Source organism: Dipodomys ordii, unplaced genomic scaffold (assembly GCF_000151885.1).
Source record: "Dipodomys ordii isolate 6190 unplaced genomic scaffold, Dord_2.0 Scaffold68, whole genome shotgun sequence".
In the NCBI taxonomy this organism is placed as follows: Eukaryota; Metazoa; Chordata; class Mammalia; order Rodentia; family Heteromyidae; genus Dipodomys; species Dipodomys ordii.
Window position 1 is genome coordinate 2986687 of NW_012267284.1, and position 16264 is coordinate 3002950.

The 16264-nt window shown below is 53.1% G+C and overlaps 1 protein-coding gene across 1 annotated transcript in view; it reads right to left on the reverse strand.

Moving 5' to 3' along the window:
- Window positions 1-1692: 1692 nt before the first annotated feature.
- The window catches only part of Iqce (IQ motif containing E), a 39379-nt gene continuing 24807 nt past the window's right edge, over window positions 1693-16264 (reverse strand). Inside the window, exons 15-22 of the mRNA XM_013023365.1 lie at window positions 15018-15303; window positions 11770-11967; window positions 11364-11387; window positions 8589-8699; window positions 8033-8154; window positions 7825-7925; window positions 7200-7292; window positions 1693-3459 (exon numbers count right to left, since the gene is read on the reverse strand). Of these exons, the coding sequence (XP_012878819.1) occupies window positions 3332-3459; window positions 7200-7292; window positions 7825-7925; window positions 8033-8154; window positions 8589-8699; window positions 11364-11387; window positions 11770-11967; window positions 15018-15303 (1063 nt within the window). The 3' untranslated portion in view covers window positions 1693-3331. The remainder of the gene's footprint in view (window positions 3460-7199; window positions 7293-7824; window positions 7926-8032; window positions 8155-8588; window positions 8700-11363; window positions 11388-11769; window positions 11968-15017; window positions 15304-16264) is intronic.

The window sequence follows — 16264 nt, forward strand, 5'->3', positions numbered from 1 at the left end:
AGTATTAGAAAACAAAACCCCGAGCCAGGCACTGGTGGCTCACGCCTGTAATCCTAGCTACTCAGGAGGCTGAGATCTGAGGATCATGGTTCAAAGCCAGTCCGGGCAGGAAACTCTGTTGAGACTCTTATCTCCAATAAACCACCAGAAAACTGGAAGTGGCACTGTGGCTTAAGCGGTAGAGCGCTAGCCTTGAGCTGAAGAGCTGAGGGACAGCGCCCAAGCCCGAGTTCAAGACCCACGACTGGACCCAAAAAATAAAAAATAAATGAAAAAGTATTCTAACTAAAAATGTGGACAATGTGGATCCCCTTCTAACTGTATGTCAGACATGTAAAGCAGCCTCTTCCTCACATCTCAGCCACTCCTCCAGCTCTGAGTCAAGAGCTTGACATGTCAGGCTGCATAGGCAAACTTATTGAATGGGTGCTGCCCAACCCTGCCCTGGGCCCAGTGAGGTAGCTGGCACAATGGAGGCAGAGCCAGCAGGCTCCCAGCGCCACAGGGAAATAGCCAGATGGGCCCCATGGCTCCTGTGTAGTCTCCTGCCCTCAGTTTCTGATCCACGTCCTGGGAACCTTCGCAATTAGCCAGGTTAGGGTGGAATTTTTATTTAGACCATGAAGGTTAGAGTGCGCTTCGCAGAAGGTATTTATATCTTCAAAGATGAAGCTCAGCTCAGTGTATTATGTTGGTAGATCGGAGCCAGGTCTTTTTTTTTTTTTTTTGAAGTGGGATTTTAATCTTTTTGCAAGGAAGGTTTTGGTCTATCTGCTGGATAGAAGTCTCAGTCCTCATTTCCTTTGTCAGGAGACAAAAATAGATATTCATCAGACAGAAGGCAGCCAGCACCTGCACTCAGGGTCATTTGAATCTGGTCCCTCCCGAGTCCACAGACCCAGCCAACAAGCTCCCACTGTCACGCCATTCCAGCTAAACGCCAGGGGCCAGGCTCAGGGAATCTAGCTGTTTGTTTCTGCTCTGCCAGCTAACCTTTTTAAAGTTTTGTACAGTCCAGGGGCTTGAACCTAGGGCATAAGCAGTGTCCTTTAGCTTTTTTTTTTTTTTTCCCCACTGCCCTACCACTTTCGAGCCACAGCTCCACTTACGGCTTCTTGGTGGTTAATTGGAGAGAAGTTCGCAGACTTTCCTGCCCAGGCTGGCTTTGAGCTATCTATGGTTCCTTAGATCTCAGCCTCCTGAGTACCTAGGATTAGGAAGTGGCGCTGTGGCTCAAGCGGTAGAGTACTCGCCTTGAGCTGAAGAGTGCAAGGACAGCGCCCAAGCCCAGAGTTCAAGCCCCACGACAAAAAAAAAAAAATCTGAGTACTTAGAATTACAGGTGTGAGCCACTGGTGACTGCCTCTGGAAGGTTGTTCTAAAATAGACTGCCTACCCAGCTTGTAGCAGGCAGTTTTGCTCCAGCTCTTTTAAGTTCAAGGGCACATTAGCTCCCACCAGAGGTGTACACACTTGGACCTACTTTGGCCCTTACTCTGAGGTCCAGGCGTCTCCTGGACTCTGCTCCTGAGCTCCCTCAAGGCTGTCAGTCTTGCCGCCTCTAGAGGCTCCACCCCAGGCCTTCCCCCACCCACAGGTCCCCATGCTGTGAACTGCACCCCCACAATTTAAACTCCTGGTTCCCTGGCCTGCTCCCACTGAAGCCAGCAGTAGTGGCCTGCCCCCCAGGCCCTGGAGATACTCCCAGTAACCGGGCATGGATGACCCCCAGCACTGGTCATCAACTGAAGTACAGGCTTGAGGTACGGTCATTTATTGAGGTAGCTTCAGGATGGAATGTTTGCATAGGTAACAGCACTGGGCCAGAGACAGCCAGGGACATGTACATATTTACAGTTCTGGGGAAAACTCAAGCCTTGGGCCATGCCTGACCTTCTCCTTCTGCACTGGATCAGGTACCGACAGGTCAGGTCATAGGTCCAGGGCCAAACCTGACCTCTTCCTCCCTCTACCCTGGGCCAGACACCTAGTCAGGCTGCAGGACCTAGAGACGTGCAGACTTGCCTAAGGCCTAAGCCCTGCCCTGAGCCCCCTCTCCGGAAGCGGAAGAGTGCGAATCTGCCTGAGCAAGGGTGTCCTGAGGTTAAACTTCCCCTGGCTTTGTCACCCATAGCTTAGGGCAGAGTGGCTGTGACAGAGCCGAGGCCCCTCCAGCAGCGCTAGACACTGCAGCGCCACCATGTCACCCTCTAGTGCTTTTAAGGGTGGCATGGGCGCGCCTTTCAGCTGTGCCTGGGCCCATCCCAGGGCACAGCTGGGCAGTTGGACCTCCCCCTTCCTGGCCTCCCTCCCTGAGGCTCCCATTCCCAAATAGCCAGGGGCACCCATCCAAGGGGCCAGAGGAGTCCAGTGTGCCCTAAGTTGTCCCGAGAGGCTTGTCAGCCTCTGTGGAGCCTCTGGAGAGCTCTGTGGGGACTGGGCCACAGGGCCTGGGCTATATGTGCGGCTGCTCAGCCTTGAGCATATCTGAGTCCTCCCCTTTTCTCCCTGGCTGATGTCAGGACTGAAGCTCTGGGCTCCTCATAGGAGCTGCTGGCTTCTGAAGGTCCAGGTGGTGTGGCATTAGCCTAGGATACAGGAGCTGTCCCTAGGCAACGGCCACCTCTTGGCCCTGCCTTCCTGTAGGGTGACCCCCTCCCCCCCACTGCTGATCTCGCAGTCACAGTGATGCTCTGTATTCTTGTAGTGTTCGCCCACCATGGCAGGTCCCACCCACAATCCTGCCTACAAAGGGCAGTGCCCACAGGGAGGGGGTGGCAAGGAGCTCATCTGGGGACATGTGTGTGTGTGTGTGTGTGTGTGTGTGGCTTTGCCTAGCCTGTGAAGTGGGCTTGCTGCGGCAGGAGTGATGAGTAGAGAGGCAGGGGTGGGGGAGGGGTGGGGAGTTCCACTCACTCCCCTAAAAGCATTTGTCTGCTGGGAGAGGTCAGAGGTCCTGGCTAGTGATGCTATTACAGCATTGGCTGGGATAATGATGCTCCTCCCGGGTCACACAGGTCAAGGGCAGGTAGAAAAGTGCTGCCTGACTGGTCTTTGCAGGACGCCCTGCGGCTCCGGATTCTGGGACAAAGTTCTGAACTGCAGCCAGAGTGGAGTGAGGTGGGAGGTGGCCACCGGGCCTTCTCCACAGAAAGGCAGTACTGGCAGGGACCCTCAAAGGGAGAATAGAATGGCAGGAGCGCGCTGAGGTGCGGCTGCGGGTGGGACGCAGGCTGTTCTGTCTCTCCAGTGCCAGCTTCCCCAGAGCACGCCTTGTCCTTTGCCCCTGGCCTGTCCTGGCAGCCCTTGGCCTGGAGACAGGAGCTGGGGCCTAGAAGGGGGAGGAGTTATTCTTCATGGGCAGAGAGGGCGCGATGATGATGTCATCATCAGAGTCAGAGGTGCTGTCGTCCACAGGCAGGGGTGAGGTGGGCTGTGGGTCTGGAGGAAAGGGCTCGGCTGAAATGAACCAGAGTGGGAGGGGTTAGCAAGCAGTCAAGGGGCCATCCCCAGTTCCCCCGGCCCCCAAGGCAAGAGTGCAGCCCCACCTGAGGCAGCAGTTGAAGGCAGGGTCTGGAGGCCTGCTTACATCCCCACAAGGCCCCGCTGCTCTCCCCGAGCTCTGAGGAGCTGGGCCATTCCCTGAGATCAGAACACTTGCAGAGGGATGTGGATGACAAGAGGCAAGGGCCGCGTGCTGGAGGCGTGGCCTTGAGGCTACCAGCCAGGGACAGCTGAGGGTTCGTCCCTGGATGCCACTTCTCCACACCAGCTCCTTTCTAGGATGGGGACAGGCAACAGGAATGCCACCCTCGATGGCAATGGAGAAAGGAAGGGAGAAGGAAGGGCAGGAGTTCCACAGCCAAGAGCCTCACTCTTGCCAGCCTTCCCTGGCTCACACCTATCATCTGAGCTACTTGGGAGGCTGGGATTGTTAGGATCAAGATTTGAGGCCAGCCTGGACAGAAAAAAATGTCCTCAATGGAGGGATGGACCATTTGCTCTCCTTGCTGCTGGCCTGCACCAGGCCAGAAAATGCTAACTCTCAAAAATAACAAGCAAAAGCCAGAAATGGAGCTGGGCACTGGTGACTCAGTCTGTAATCCTAGCTACTCAGGAGGCTGAGATCTGAGGATAATAGTTCAAAGCCTGCCTGGGCAGGAAAGTCTGTGAGACTCATCTCCAGTTAACCACCAGAAAACCAGAAGTGGCCCTGTGGCTCCAGTGGTAGAGTGATAGTCTTAACTGAAGAGCTCAGGGACAGGACCCAGATCCAGAGTTCAAGTGCTAAGAATACTTACTTTCTTCTTCTAGAGGGGGTAAAAAAGTTGCTGGATATTATTGCCTCAAGCCTGCAATCCTAGCTGCTCAGGAGGCTGAGATATGAGGGTCACATTTCAAAGCCAGGGCAGGAAAATCCATGACTTATCTCCAATAAACCACCAAAAATCCATAAGTGGATCTGTGACTCAAGTCATTTAGTGCTGTCCTTGAGCAAAACAGCTCAGGGGTAGCACCCAGGCCCTAAGTTTAAGCCCTAAGACTGGCATACAAAAAAAAAAAGCTGGCAGTAGAAGCATGGTTCAAGTGGTAGAATGCCAGCCCTAAGTGAAAAAGCTAAGGGACAGCATTCAGGCTCTGAGTTCAAGCCCCAGCACTAGCATAAAAGAAACAAAACAAAAACCATAACCAATCCAGTGCTAATGCCTGGCACCAGGCATTATTAGAGGTAGCAGTGGCTCATGTCTGTGATTCTAACTACTCAGGAGGCTGAGACCTGTAGTATTGTGGTTTGAAGACAGCCTGAGTAGAAAAGTTCACTAGAATCCATCTGCAGAATAACCTCAGAAAGCAGGGCTGAGCTGGATATTGGTGGCTCACACCTGTTACTCCTAGCTACTCTGGAGACTAAGATCTGAGGATTGCAGTTTGAGGCCAACCTGGGCAGGAAATTCTGTAAGTCTCTTATCTCCAATAAGACAGAAAACCAGAAGTGGAACTGTGGCTCAAAAAGGTAGAGTAATAACCTTGAATGAAAATGCTCAAGTACAGCACCCAGGCCCTGAGTTCAAGCCTCACAACTGATCAAAAAAAGCATGGTTGGAGGCATAGCTCAAATAGAATGACAACTGAGCAAGTATAAGGCCCAAGTACTGACCCCCTCAAAAAACCATAATTGTCTGGGTGCTGGTGGCTCACGCCTGTAATCCTAGCTACTCAGGAGGCTGAGATCTGAGGATCACGGTTCAAAGCCAGCCCAGGCAGGAAAGTCCTTGAGATTCTTTTTTTTTTTGGGTCCGGTTGTGGGGCCTGAACTCTGGGCCTGGGCGCTGTCCCTCAGCTCTTCAGCTCAAGGCTAGCACTCTACCACTTGAGCCATAGTGCCACTTCCAGCTTTTTTCTTTTTGCTTATGTGGTACTGAGGAATCAAACCCAGGGCCTCATGCATGCAAGGCAAGCACTCTACCACTGAGCCACCTTCCCAGCCCTGAGATTCTTATCTCCAGTAAACCACCAGAAAACTGGAAGTTACACTGTGGCACAAATGGTAGAGTACTAGTCTTGAGCTGAAGAACTGAATGACAGCACTCAGGTCCAGAGTTCAAGCCCCACGACCAAAAAAACAAAAACCAAAAACCAAAACCACATAATTAGCTCTCCAGGCATGGTGACCACTGCCTTGGACAGTTTAGGCAGAAGGATGGTGCATTTGAGGCCAGACTGGGCTACACCACTGCACTGTCTCCAAACCTCACCACCAGAGGGGGCCCAGAGAAGGGCGTGGTTTACACTCTGCAAATAGGCTTGTGACTTCCGTGTCTGACCTGGACGTCTGCCATGTCTGAGCTGGTACCTGCGGTTGGGTGGCTGAATCTACCATTTTAAGGTCATGAAAGGGCAACATACACAGACACTTCAGTCCTGTCCAAATACTCTAAAGGTCACCAGACAGCGGGTCTGGTGAGATCAGAATAAACCAGGACTTTGGAGAACAGCCTTCTGGGTACTGAGGGCTCTGATGTCTGCTGGGTTTCGTTTCCTGAGCTTTGCAGATGGGGATTTGAAGATAGTACCAAAGTTCAGTGTTTACTAGTTCTGACAAAGTTAGAAAAGCAATGGCTTGGGGGTGGGGGAAAGGAGGATAAAATGCTATTTCAAACATGATGTCCAGGCTAGTACCAGTGGCTCACACTTGTAATGCTATTCAGGAAACTGAGCCCTGGAGGATTGAGGGTTTTTTGTTTTTGTTTTGGCTTTTTGTTGTTGTTGTTGAGGCTTGAACTTCAGGCCTGGGCACTGTCCCTCAGCTCTTTAGCTCAAGGCTAGTAGTGTTCTACCACATGAGCCACAACACCACTTCCAGTTTTCTGGTGGTTTATTGGTGATAAAGAGTTTCACAGACTTTCCTGCCTGGGCTGGCTTTGAACCACAATCCTCAGATCTCAGCTTCCTGAGTAGCTAGGATTACAAGCGTGAGCCACTGGTGCCCAGTTTTAAGTTTTTTTTTTTTCTGTTGTTTTTTTTTTTTAAACTGTATTGTTTTTGTCTTTTTAGCACTAGGGATCGAACCCAGGACGTTGCACTTGTTAGGCAAGCACTCTGCCACTGAGCTACATCCCAGTCAGAGGACTGAGGTTTGAAGCTAGCCAGAGTAGAAAAGTCTGTGAGACTGCATCTCCAAGTAACCAGCAAAAAATCTGGACTGGAGGTATGGCTCCGGAGGTCGAGCACCAGCCTTGAGCAAAAGAAGCCTCTAGAAAGTGCTAGGCCCTGAGTTCAAGCCCTGGTATGGGACAAACCAACAATCACAACTAAACATGGTGTCTGGCCTGGGAAGGTCTCCAGGATGGGCTCCTACAGGTAGGATCAGGGAATGCCCGAGGCACAGAGAGGCCTGGCCAGGCTGCGGGCACGAAGGATGGGGTAGGTCACAGCTTTATCCTCACTGTGGGACCTTTTGCCCTCAGAGAACAGGGTAACTCAATGTGGAAGAAATAGTTGTACTGTCAAAGTTTGTAGAATTCACGAACTTTACAGACCAAGATAATGACATTTTGCCTTGTGAAGGTTAAAATGTGTTTATAACTTTAAGTATCACTGTCCTACAATACTGTGAAATTTATGTAATCATTTAATCTCAATAAAAATTATTAACAGAGAGAACAGGGTAAACGCTGGAGATAGTGCAAACTCCTTACCAGAGAGCAGCTGTGGGCCTGGCGTCTCCCCGGACCTGGGCTGGGGTTCATCCTCTGTGGTCTCCTCACTGCTCATTTCGCTCTGCTCCTTATCTGGGGGACACACAAATGGGGCCTCGTTCTGCACATGTCACTTCCCCCCTGGTCACCATTCATGGTGCAGGTCTTCTCTGCCCTTGCCTCTCCTTTACTGCTACTGCAGGACATGTCTCTGTCTAATGATGCCCCAAGTCTCAGGACCACAGAATTGGAGGCGGGGAAGTGACGCTGAGGCCATCTAATCTGCTCCCACTGTGCTGGGGTACAGAGTTGCCAGAGAAGTGGGGTGAGGTGAGGCACATGCCTCAGGGCCGGCCCAGGGCTTCAATGAGCTCCAGGATTCATTTGTTCTGCCAGCCAGAGAAGGAACAGGGCTTTGCTGGCAGCTGAGCGAGATCCCCATCAGGGCCTGGGCCTGTGTGCAGCTCTAGGAGCTCCACGCAGCTCCAGCACCAGAAGGTGCTGCTGGGCTTGAGGAGTGGCTGAGCATGGGGCAGCCCCAGGCGTCTGGAAGGGAACCATGCTTTGGGTTTGAACCTTGGAGGGCTAGCAGCCCCCTACCCCCAGAGTGGAAATGGTGCATTACCAGGAGAAACCTGGAAGGAGGGCAGGGAGGTAGCCTCTGAGAGTGTGGCCTGGTCAGCTTTCCTTGGAGACACGGTAGTGGCTGTCCCTTTGCTGGTGGCACTGGAAGAGACAAGGCCTTGGCTGACTTGGGCAGCGCTCACTGATCTGCCAAGGCAGTGGCCTGCATAGATGGCCCCGCCCCAGTCCTTACCCACCGGAGCACTCACCTGTACCTGTCCCTGGCCAGGTGCCCCCGGAGGGCGGACTGGATGATGGTGATAGCCTCCTCTTGGCCTGGGCTAGCCTCAGTCTGAGGGGTGGGGCTCGGGACTCGGGGCTCCGGAGGGTGCTGCATGCAACGACAACAGGAGAGAGGCCCTGTGGCACCCTTGCTGGCCCCAGGGGTGGCGCCTCTCCAGGTGACCCTTCACTGCTTGCTTGACTCAGCAACCTCCAGACTCTAGGGAACTCTGGAGGATTTGAGACAGGGTCTTGCTATGCAGCCCGGGCTCCCAGTCTCAGCCTCCCAGTGCTGGGATTATAGGCATGAACCTCCCTGCCTGGCTGGGAGATTTTACAATATACATCTCATCTTCATGAGTTATGATGGGATGACGTGGGGAACATGATTCTTTATTTTTGGCAGGTTTTTCTTGTGAGGTAGATGTGCCTCTTCAGCCCTCAGAGCATGCAGGCCTCCAAGGTTAAGCTCATCAACCCACCCAGAAGTGCCTCTGCTGGGTTTGCCCAGGGCCACTGGCTGCATCCAGCCCCGATGGTTACCTGGTCCTGCACGTCTGGCACGGGGGGCGATATGGAATCGTGTGTGTGTCTGGAGAGCAGCCTGGCCCGCGCAAGGTGTCCCCTGAAAGCCACCTGCAGCGCTACGGTCGCCTGGTGGGAGAGGACAAGCCTTGTGTAAATTCCCTGCAAGACGGGCAGGAAGAGACTGAGGGAGATGAGCTGATGTAGAAATGTGTGTGTGTGGGGGGGGGGAGTGTCTAACCTCCTGTGGAGGAGGTACTGGGGGAGTGGTGGTCACAGGAGGCCCCAGTACAGGTGCTCACATACCTGCTTGGACGGTGGTATCTGCACTGTACCCGAGGGCTTTCTCACTCCTCCACCCGCTGTCCAGCCCAGGCCCCCTGGGCTCTCGCCTCAGGCCCCAGGGGCACAGGCTGCAGGCGATGGGCAATCCTGAGGGGTTATTTGTCCCCTCATCCTAGCCTTGGTAGCTTTTTTGAAAAATAAGCCCCCAAGGCCCCAGGTTGCTGCTCTGTGCTTTGGGCAACTGCTGCCAAACGCCTGCATCCACTGCCATAGTGACACAGGAGAGGAAAAGCATGCATGTGGTCCAGAGGTTCAGCTACTTCTGTTACAGCCATCACAAAGACATTTGCCTTCTCCCAAGAAACCAGCAGCCCAGAACAGTGGCTCACCCCACTAATCTCAGTTCTTAGGGGATAGAGGTTCTCTATAGTTTAAAATTTACATGTTTTCCCAAAGCAAAGTCTCACTTTGTAGCTCAGGCTGGCCTCAAATCCTCTCAATCCTCTGGTCTCTCAAGTGCCAGGGAAGTTTTTTTGTTTGTTTGGAAGAACTGGAGATTGAACTCAGAGACTTGAGTTCCACTGCTTGAGCCACTCCTCCAGCCCAAAGGTATTTTCAACATGCTAACAAGTGCATTAGGCTCTCCACTGTAACTTTCTTAGCGGGTACAGCGCAGGGGGTCTGGGCTAGAATGCTGCCCCCACATCACCCTACACAGAACCGCATTCCCGGTCCATGGAGATGGCACACGAGTGGCGGCTGTCATTCAGGTGTTTCCAAGGCTCCTCTCGTGGCTGGGTCACTCCCACCGTGTGGACAGACACACTTATCCCTTTACCAGGCTTTGCCTCCACCTCCTCATAGGTACAACTGCTGCCAGCAGAGGTCAAGTTCAAAGTTTCTTGCCATGCTGCTCCCAGCACTTACCCAGGTCTGGCTTCCCGAGGATGGGCAGAGCCCCAGCTGCATCTTTCACACTGCCAGGGCTTACTACTGACCAGGCTGTGTGTTCTTTTGTTTGGAGACACATCTCACTGGCCTGCCACTCCCGATCCTCCTTCCTAGGCCTCCCAAGTGCTGGGACTACAGGCCTGCCCCACCGCACCTGGCTGGGTATTGTTATTTTTAATTGTGGGCATCCTGAGAGAAGTGACAGCTGGCTGTAGCTGGTCTCCCAGCGGCGCCTGCCTCACTGAAGTCAGTGATGAGCAGTATGTGTGCGGCTCAGACTGGAGAGATCATGGCAACGGCATGGAGCTGGAGGCCATGGAAGTGGAAGAAGCTACTCTGTATCATGTGGCGTGTACTTTTCTTCAGCCATGTTTGTTGGGGGTGGAAACAGAGAGGGCAGCATGGGACTCACCAAGGAAGGTGCCGGGCAGGAGTGCCTGAGAAGGACAAGGAAGGGGATGCAGCAGGTGTGGTGGGGCTATGTGTGCTGGTATCTGACATGGCCACCAGCCTGCAAGTACAAGGAGGGGACCCCAGGGTGCTGGAGAGGGGCCGAGGGTGACACACTTCTGCAGGGGGCCGGGTTGACCCTGAGGGGCTGAGGCTGAGTATGGGCGCTGATGGTTGCCTCTTGGCCTCAACTCTGGCTGTTCTTCCTGCAGCCTGAGGTGCAGCCGCCGCACCCACCCATCTGGAAGGGCCCCTGCTGCTCCTCCTCACAAGCCCCCAGCACTGAGGGAATGAGCCACTAGCTGGATGGGCACCGAGTCTGGAGCAGGAGATGTTGCGCCCTAGTCAACAGCTTCAGGCCCTGGCTGTTCTTTAGAGCCCAGAACCTGAAGGGGTAGTGGGTGGAGCAGCAGTGTGGAGCCCCGAGGCTGGCCTTCCTCTCAGGGATGGAGATGGTAGTCTTGGCTGTGGCCAGATGCTGACACATGGTGTCGAGAGAGGCCTTGTCCATGTGAAGGAGATAAAGCTTCCAGTCTAGGGGCAGCTCAGAACCACACTGGCTCCTGTCCCCTCCTTTCATGTCCCAGTCTGCTGCAATGGTCCCCTCAGACCCAGTCAACGTGGACTTGCTGCCCACGAGGCCGATTCCCTCTCCAGGCCACCTGAGTTCTCCGGGCTTTGACAGGCGTTGGGGACCCTGTGGCCCTTGGCTGGGCTGATGAGGGGTGAGGTGTGCTGAGAGAATAAATAACTGATTTTTTTTTCTTTTTTTTTTGGCAGAACTGGGGTTTGAACTCAGAGCCTCGGCTCGACAGGCAGGCACTCTATTGTGGAACCATGCCCTCAGTCCTCTTTGCTTTTTAGCTTGTTTTAGAGAAAAGATTCTTGTGCTTTTGCCTGGGGTGGCTTTGGGCCCTGCTTGTCCTACTTCTGCTTCTGTTTGTTTGGCACTTTGGCTATTTGATGTTTCTACTACTTATATATTTTAAACATAATGTCAGGGTTTGATTTCACAAATATCAGGACTAGGTCTGTCAGTATCTCTCAGTGATTTCTCTTCAAAGAAAAAACACATCATCTGAAATTGGTAAAAATAATTCTGCTTACCTCATCCAGAATAACTTTTCTTCTCTGAAACAGATTAAAAAAAAAAGTTAGCAAGGGTAAGATGAGTTCCTTCACCCAGTTCACCCAAAACCAAGTTGCCCAGGGGTGAGAGGGGGGCAGTGGTGGGAAGCAGGAGGGAGGAGCTGTAAAACAAGGCCGTGCAAGCCACCAGGGCTGCAGAAGGGCATGTGGCCATGCAGATGTGACAAGGAACCGTGACTACAATGCATTTTAGAAGAATGAATAATTACTGAACCACTGGGGCCCGCTGGAGGCAACATCACCACAACTCCTTCCCCTGCAGGCCTTGTTTCCAGTATGGAAGGCAAAGATGGCGTCTGGTTAGGGCTACCTGAGCTGTGGGCCAGGCTGCTGTGGGGGAACTGCTGGAGCCAGGGGCACTCACCTGCTGCTGGTGGGCCTTCCACCAGGCCTGCAGGGTCCTGGCAGCGACCTCTCTCCTGTCAGAGCAGGGGCTGGGAATGGGGTCAGGGCCCAGGGACTCAGGGCAGCCCTCCTGCCCCTCCTCGCTGCAAGAATCCAGCTCTAAGTCAGGGTGCGAGTGCTCGCTGCAAGGTGAGGGCGAGAGGAGCAACTCGGGGTCCTGCAGGAAATGGAGGGGGTATGGGCTGCTGCACACAGATGCCTATCAGCCTTCAGGCAGGATATTGCCTGGCAGGCCACCTTGCTCCACTCATCAGATGAGACTAGGAATACATGTGCTGCATCTTTATTACACCTCTAGATCTAAACACACAACTCCAGGAGGAGGCACTGAGGAGGATGTGGTCCCAGTAGGAAGTCTGTCCACAGAACAGCCACAAACCATCTTGCAACAGCATAGCTATAGTCCCAGCTACTGGGGGGAGGGGGACAAACTGAGAAGATGGCTATTTGAGGACAGCTGGGACAAAAAGTCTGCAAGATCCCATCTCAATAAATGAGCTGGGTATGATGGATTATACCTGCAATGCCAGGTACTAAGAAGGCAGGGGCTGGGAGGATCATGGTTTGAGGCCATTTGGGCAATACTTAGCGATACTCCACCACGACCAACAGGCTAGGCATGGTGGAGCATAACTATAATCTCAGCTGCTTGAAGCCATAGGCAGGGGGATCTCATCCCAAGCTGGGCAGGACAAAAATGTGAGACCCTATCTGAAAAATAAGCAAGAGGGGCTGGGGGCATGACTCCAGTGCTAGAGTGCCTGCCTAGCAAGTGTGAGGTTCTTGGTTCAATCCCCACTATTGAAAAAAAATTGTGTTGGTATGCATATGAATCCCATGAGGCAACTGTTAAGAAATGTCTCAACCCACAACTCATCATTCACACGTGATACGGAGCGCTAACCACCTCCAATACTCCCAGCTAAGCCCACTCCCCCTTTTGAAGATGGAATTGTGTGTGTGTGTGTCTGTGTGTGCACACGCGTGTGCATGCGCACGCCAGTCCTGATGCTTGAACTCAGGGCCTGGGTGCTGTCCCTGACCTTCTTTGCTCAAGGCTGGCATTTTACCACTTGAGCCACAGTGTCACTTCCAGCTTTTTCTGAGTAGTATTATAGACAAGAATCTCATGGACTTCACTACATGGCTGGCTTTGAACTGCAATCCTCAGAACTCAGCCTCTTGAGTAGCTAGGATTATAGGTGTTGAGTCCTGGTGCCCAGCTTGGAAATAGGTTGTTTTGTTTTGCCAGTCCTGGGGCTTGAATTCAGGGCCTGGATGCTGTCCCTGAGCTTCTTCTGCTCAAGACTAGCGTTCTACCACTTAAGCCACAGCGCCACTTCTGGCTTTTTCTGTTTATGTGGTACTGAGAAATCAAACCTATCACTAAGCCATTTTCCTAGCCCTTCTAGACATATTTCTAAGTATAAATTTAAAAAATATAAAGGGGTTGGGTGTGGTGGTACATGTCTGTAATCCTAACCCTTGAGAGGCTGAGGCAGGAGGATCCCATATTGAGTTTTTATTTTGTATGTACACGTGTACACACACTCGAGTGCATGTAATGGGCTAAGGAGGTCAGCACACAGGACAGGGTCACACAGTCTATGTGGAAGGACACCTCCCTTGGTGGGTTCCTTGTCCAGTTAGCAGACAGGAAAGGAACCATCCCTTGTGTCTTCATTTTTTTTTTTTTGTCAGTCATAAAAGCAGGCAGGAAAACCTGCGGCTGTCTCCTTGTGAACAGTCATGGTGGGAGTGGTATGCGAACAGTCCCCTTCCAGGCCACGCTTCCCACCAGCTGCAGGTGGAGGATGAGGGACAGGACCTTGGGTGGCCAGTTTCCAAATGTACAACAGTGACAGGTCACTAAGCCCTGTCACCACCCAGATCCTTCGAGCACCTAGCTGTGGCTTTCCCCAGTGCCCAAAGTGATCAGACCCCAGAGGGGACATTCCACCCCACCTGCCACACAGAATGAACGGCAGAGGGAAGTAGGGATCTCCCCCACACTTGCCTGTCCTGGGGCTGTGACCCTGGGGGCAAACACATGTGCAGGGAACATCGAAGGTGGAAGCGGGGCTGGGAATGTGATTCAAGGTCCTTTAGGTCATTCCCCAAAGCACTGGAAAAACCAGCAGCAACATCTGAGAATGCTTTTCAGAAAAGACAGGCAGGAGACCCCCATCGGCAGCCTTGCCCTGCCAGCAGGGGGTGCCAAGACCAGACACTGCAACATGGGAGAAAGGGCACAGGTGGGGCTCTTGAAACCTCTCCCTGTGCCTCCCTGTCACCTGCAGCACTGTGATTTGTCTGGCTTGTAACTGAGAATGTCAACCTGCTTTTAAGGCCCCAGGCAAACTAGGAACCAGCACTGGAAGAAATCAGTCCAGATGGAAACCAAACCAAACCACACCAAACGAAACCAAGCCAAACCCTATCTACCTTGTTCAATAAGGAGCAGGTCCCTGGACCTCAGCCATCCACCTGGAGCCCAAGGATTATTTCCTAACCATCAGACCACCTGCTGCAAAGACCTGAAGCTTCTGGATGACAGTACAAGGGGAGGGGGCGGTTCCTCCTAGACCACGCTGTGCTTTTCTTTCTTTGGTTTTGGGTGGTGCTGGGGGTTGAAACCAGGGACTCATGCATGCTAGGCAAGTACTCTAACATATAGCTCCACATATCCGGCTTTTGTTTTTATGAGACAAGGTCTCACTGTTGTAGTCCAGGCTGACCTTGAATTTGAGCTCCTCCTGCCTCAGCCTCCAGAGGCCAGGATTACAGGTAGGGACATCCACACCTAGCCTACAGGACTTATCACATACCATATGAACCATGTGATGAGCTTAACATCTGGTCTTGATTTTTGCATATGCAGATGTCAGCTGATACTTGCTACCTAGATGGTTGTCATGTACAACTCCCACACTCCATCCAGCTCCAGGACCAGCAGGCAGGTGTGAGACCCACTCCTCCAGGTTGGGTACAAGGGCCTCCCTTCCTGTGCCTGTTACAGAGCCGGGCAGCCTGAGAGGGCAATTCTCTGGCCATCAGCTGACCCAAGACTATAACCTTGGCCTCTACATGTACTGCTCAGTTTCAGAAATCCATCATGAAGGTCACATGATGGTCAGGAGAACAGGGAGCATGGGACACTGGCTAGGAGCAACCCCAGCTGAGCAGAGACAAAACAACAGACACTACCTCAGTGACCAGGTCCACGGGAGCCAAGTCCACAGGAGCTGCATCCACTGAAGTGACATCCTCAGGAGTCAGGACTATGGAAGCTTCATCCATGGGAGACAGGTCCACAGGAGACAGGTCCACGGGAGACAGGTCCACGGGAGACAGGTCCACGGGAGACAGGTCAATAGGAACCTCACCCATGGAAGCCACGTCCATGGGAGCCACGTCCAGTGGAACATGTGTCTCTTCTCTCTTAGTTTCTTCTAGCTCTTGACACTTCCTGGTCAGCGTTTGAATCTCCTCTCTGCAGTGGGAAGGGCATAGAGGGTATCTTAGTTGTCACTGGAGGAGCAATGGCTGGCCATCACACAACAGGACAGGCTGCAGAGAGCAGGTGGCCACCTCCATAGCAGAGATAGCAGAGACCCTTCCACAAAGCAGTGCTTTCCGCCATCTCCATGGGGCTGTCAGCCCAGCTGAGGGCCTCCAGAAACACCATCAGAACTCACCGCACGAATAATGGATTAGAAGGTATCATACATGATTTTTCCTTTTGGTGCTGGGATGGAACCCAAACCCTCTCATATGCTCAGCACATTCTTGACCACTGAGCTAGCTACACATGGCTAAGCTTCTTGGGGGGTGCTTTTTGTTTTTTGTGTTATACTAGAGCTTGAACTCCGGGCCTCCTATTTACAAGCATAGTACCAGTTAAAAGAAACCCTTACCTATTGGGGACTCCCTTCTCAGCAGTGGCCCCTTGTGCCCGGCCCACACTGTTGCCCTGCTCCTCTAAGGAGCTGCATCCTCTGGTGGTTTGTGGCCCCCTTCCCGTGCTCCTGGCTCCCCTACCATGCAGGCAACCTATACTCTGGCTCTGGAGACCAGCGCTCCTCTGCAGGAGGTGGGAGACACAAAAGGACACATCTGGGGACACAGTGAGGACACAGCGGAACACAGCGTGGGACACAGCGAGGACACAGCTGGACACAGCGGGACCCAGCGGGACCCAGCGGGGACCCAGCGGGGACCCAGCGGGACACAGCGGGACACAGCATTGGTTGCAGCGGGACACAGCGGGGGGACAGAGCGGGACACAGCATTGGTTGCAGCGGGACACAGCGGAGGACAGAGCGGGACACAGCGGGGAACACAGAAGGGGACACAGTGGGACACAGCGGGGTACACAGCTGGACCCAGCAGGGGACACAGCGGGACACAGCGGCAACACAGAGGGAAACAGAGGAACACAGCGAGGACAACGC